We start from the raw sequence: 4,482 nt of genomic DNA on the forward strand, positions 1-4,482 counted from the left end.
GCCCGTCTCATGAAGTTCAAAGTGCATTACTGTTGGTGTGTGTGTGTATCGCCCTGCAGGTTTCCTTTTATAGACACATAATAGCCACAAATAGCTTGCAGACAGCAGTCAGCCTGCTGGGCACCAGGAACAATGTTCACACTGGGAGATACAAGCAGCACAACTCTGTGTCCCTGGAAAGTTCATTTGTCAACAGTTTTTATCTGAAATAAATTCTCGCCTCTTTTTTCTCCACGACTGACAGAAAGCTGTGCATTCCTCCCCAGCACTGGTCTTTCATATATCATGTACAGCCACACTGAAAACATGACAAATATCTCAGCTGACTGCGCTCAGATCATAAAAAGTTATTTAAATTTGTACTGATTGGAAAAAATCTGTTGAGAAAACAAGTGCTGCTATGGGGGATGAATAATTCAAGAGCCAAACATTTGCATCTTATTTTTCTCCACCGGGGACGGTGACTGTTACCTCATTATGGTCAAATCAAACATTCATGAAAGCGCCTTCATTTTAGCACGGGCGTGTGAAGAGCTGGCATTGTTGTAACGACAACGCACTGACGACTGAATGAAGGGATTTCTGTGTGAAGTTGCAGCTGAACGTAGCAAAGCGCTCCTTGTGGGGGAAGCATGGGATCGTTCAGATTTTAAAAGAATGCCATCCAGCACAGATTATGTTTGAGTACAGGGCCCTAATTTCAAATTCGTCTAAATAATAATGTGTTAATTCAGCCCCCAGTTCGTACAATCTCCTGACGGCCAGCAGACTGATGTGACAGACACATCTCGGCGTTTCAGGCGGCTTGAACCAAATTCATTTGCTTGCTTGTTTGCCGCTACATTGACTTCTCTGTTCCCCTATCAGTGAGTGAAAGCAGACCTCTGGAGTGGATGCTAATCCTTAAAGTACACTACATTCTTCATTCCTGTCACAGCTGCTCCTGTCTGTTTCCACCCGCCTGCCTCCCTCCTCCTCCAATGTGGCAGCAGCACACAGACAAAATCACAATAAGACAAAGCGTGCACCCAAACTATCAGCTGTTCCTCTGCTTTTCCATACTCTCAATAGATTTGTGATTTTGTATTAGTTTAGAGGGACTCAGGATAAAAAGTAGCTGACAAGTGGCTGGAATGTCAATATTTTGTGAGCAGTTTTGATGGCAGCAACTATAAAATTATGGCCTTAAGCATGATATAATGCTGTTTCCCCTGATCTGTGGAAAAGGCAAAAAGCCAAATGCTTTGATTTCTGACATGTAACATGTGACACCCACCAAGAGCTTTTAGCCTTGAAGAAATTCTCTGATACTGAAACGCTAAACTTATTCTGGTGTCAACCCGTTAGTGGACACCTGCAGAGATGTGTCATCAATTAAGGCAATCCACTCTTTCAATTAATCTAGAATTGATTATAATTTGTTTGCTTTGAAATGCCACACTCCAAATGTGCAGTGTTAATCACTATCTATTTGCATCTTTGTCAAATATTAACACAAATCCCCCGACAGAGAATGAACTAATTCAAAACAAGTTTATGAAATCTCCAGTCAAGTCTCAGGTCTCTCTTTGGAGTAATAAGCGTGGCATGAAGCCACTATGCAGCACGGTTATTTCTAGGGAATGCACTTTACTCTTCATATTGGTTATCAGAAATTCAGTATGTTAGATTGTTGTCATTAAATATGATAATACATTGAGCCAGTAAATATCATCAATGTGGGATTAAACGTACTTTGCACATACCAAACATGCAGTGTAGTTGCACAGCCAATGTTCCCAGAGTCCCAGTTTTATTACTGAGTCACTTAATCCATTTCATCCTCCTCAGGTCCTCCCACCAACTTTACTAGAATTGAATCTCGAACACTGGATGTGCTTTCCAACAAGTTGTGTCCCCAGATTATTATCACCCAGCAGACAGTCATCATTGCACGGCATCACCCGTAAAACAGGTTTTTGACAGTTTTTATGTCATCAGTAGCACATAAAAGGGGGTGGACACAATAACAGGAACACTTGTGCAATTTGGTGCAATCACTTTCTGACACACTGTCAACAACAGCTGAAGGCTCTTTTACTGGATTGCAATATACTGTGCAGGTGTTCATGTTACTGTGTTCATCCTCTAAGCCAGTATAAATATCAGCATGGATTTGTCTGTGCTGCAGCACAAAGTAAAGAAAAGTCTCTTGGAACAATATATCTGCACTTTATTGCGAAAGTGGACACTGAACAACGAGCTGCGGGAATGTAAAAGCCATAAAACAATACAAGCCAGACGTTGACATTGATAGTTTGCAAATTCTTCTTGCTTCTTGCTTTGGAAGCAAGAGTCTAAATTCTTTCAGACTGATGTCTGGTCTCCTTTTCTACTCATGATGCAGAGTCTATAATGTCACAAGTCTGAATTTAGCAGGTGTGTGAACATTTGAAGCAGAATGTCTGTCTCAGGACCCTGCAGGACTCAGACAGCCTGCTGTGATCTCTGTTCAGCCATGTGGCATGTTATCTCGGTACGGACTATAATAAGTTTGAGAGCTTCACATTATCACAGGTGGAGACACTATGTTCCAGCACATCCATAACCTACAGCACAGTGGTGTGAAGTAGAGGTAGCCAGCGCCATTCATTGTTTAATTGACTGTATTTAACATTCTGACATGTATTTTATTTGGGCATCAGAGAGCATGCTTTACAGTCTCTGATCAGTTGTGCAGGAAAAAGTGTGGTTTAGTAATGAAAATAAAGTCTTAATTTTTTCCATTCTTGTAAATGATTTTAATATCACGAAATACTATTAGCAGCAATTGAATGTGAGAGACAAAAAGCTTTGCAGTGATAGTAAAAAAAACACATTCCAACTATTTGCTTTAAACTAATCCTCCACTGTAACATCAGAAAATGCTTTGGTACCAAAACACATGAAGATCTGGGTAATAACAGTCTGTGTCCTTCATGTGTGCGCCTCCACATGTGGTCAAGGTGGGTAGAAAGCGCTGTCAAAGCAGGCAGAGTGTCCACGTCTGTCAGGAATGTCAAAGTCATGTGGCGGCTCTGTGTTGGGGCTCTGCGTCAAGAGCTCCACATCTTCATCCGAGGTAGAGGGATGAGTGAGGATGATCCGCGGGATCTGTCAGATGATTGCCAGAGAGGGGCACAGGGATGGGAAGGAAAATAAGCAAGTCGCCATGTGATATGGTGCCACATGCTGAAATCCCAGAAAAATCAGGTCATGTAACTCTCAAATGTTTGTTTCTGCAGGGGTTTTGACTTTGGGAAAGGCTGCAATAAGGAGATTTCAGTGTAAGATAATATAGTAGGTAGTATAGAGCATCTTACTGTCATTGTATGTTTCCCGCCTTGAAGTGAATCATTTTTCACAGAGGCCTCTGCCTCCAGTTCAGATAAGGTCCTTTTCAGGTCACTTTCCAAATCAGACTGAAACACAAAAATACATGAAACAAGACAAAGTGAAAGGAAGCGTAAAAGACTGACTGCTTTTTTAAAATCTACATGGAGTTTGAGGCACGTTGTCAAGCAACAGTGACATTTTAAAGCTCTGTTTGTGCTGTGATTTGAGTGCGACACCCACAATGCCGTTGCCGTTGCAGACGACCGCCTCAGTCTTCCTGGACGAGCGGTCCTCTGCGCTCTCCGCCGCCGGCCGTTTGCCTCTCTGGCCTCCGCCGTCCTGGCTGCACAGCTGTCGTCCCGTCACGTCCGCAGGATCCTGAGACCGGTCCGGGTCACACACCTCGCGGGGTAGCAGCCTCTCTCTGAGCACTTTCATCTTGATGCAGCTCCCAGCATTCCTGAGGGCGCTGACCGCCTCGTGGTGGGTCGCCGCCTGCATGTTGAGGCCGTTGACCTGGATGGACCGCGGTCACATTAGACTTTTAGGGCCAGTGAAAGTAGGAGCAGGAGTCAGAGGTGAGGGAGCAGCATGAGTTCTCGGAAAATAGCACGTCTATTCCCTCTGCAGGCTCTGACAAGACTTCCTTTAATTAGCAGGGTGTGATCTGAAGACTTTGAATGTGTGTTATTTGCTTTCAATTTGTCAGCCTCATGGCTGAAGAGTCCTCTGCTGGTCTTATGATGCCCTCCACTGGTCACAAGAGGAACACCAGCAGGGCTTTTCTTGAGGCGAATACAAAGAACATATGTGCTTTCCATACAGTCAACAATACGTCCATGCTGGGTTGTATATTTAATAGTCAGAGAATAGAAAATAATGAACAGAGGATTACGAACATGAGAAAAGTGATTACCCGCCTACCTCCAGCAATCTATCTCCAACATGGATCCCTGCCTTTTCTGATGCCCCCCCTTTACTGACTCTCGAAATAAAAATGCCCTGAAAGGAAACAAACATGTTAGCCTCAATTAAAGTTGCAGCATAAGTGTTCACAGGGTTGAACGTGGGGCCATCAGTTGCTCAAGGCTGCTGCCTCTCATCCTCCTCATTCAGTCAAAATATGCC

At 43.6% G+C, this 4,482-nt stretch overlaps 1 protein-coding gene across 1 annotated transcript; it reads right to left on the reverse strand.

The window, feature by feature from the left end:
- Positions 1-2,241: 2,241 nt before the first annotated feature.
- On the reverse strand, positions 2,242-3,995 carry LOC121614226 (protein scribble homolog). The gene is made up of 3 exons (XM_041948043.1): positions 3,595-3,995; positions 3,342-3,440; positions 2,242-3,132 (listed from the first exon to the last, which is right to left on the reverse strand). Exons 1-3 carry the CDS (start codon positions 3,853-3,855, stop codon positions 2,980-2,982), a joined length of 513 nt encoding a protein of 170 aa, XP_041803977.1. The 5' UTR covers positions 3,856-3,995; the 3' UTR covers positions 2,242-2,979.
- Between the last annotated feature and the right edge of the window lie 487 nt (positions 3,996-4,482).

This window comes from Chelmon rostratus, chromosome 11 (genome assembly GCF_017976325.1).
Source record: "Chelmon rostratus isolate fCheRos1 chromosome 11, fCheRos1.pri, whole genome shotgun sequence".
Lineage (NCBI taxonomy): Eukaryota > Metazoa > Chordata > Actinopteri > Chaetodontiformes > Chaetodontidae > Chelmon > Chelmon rostratus.

What these genes read in the sequence shown, in the direction of transcription:
- LOC121614226 (XM_041948043.1), bottom strand. Translation starts at nt 3,855, where the DNA reads ATGCAGGCGGCGACCCACCACGAGGCGGTCAGCGCCCTCAGGAATGCT. An exon ending in TCTGCAACGGCAACGGCATT is followed by an intron (nt 3,441 to 3,594) that starts GTGGGTGTCGCA and finishes TTTGTGTTTCAG; the next exon opens with TCTGATTTGGAAAGTGACCT. An exon ending in GCGGGAAACATACAATGACA is followed by an intron (nt 3,133 to 3,341) that starts GTAAGATGCTCT and finishes ATCATCTGACAG; the next exon opens with ATCCCGCGGATCATCCTCAC.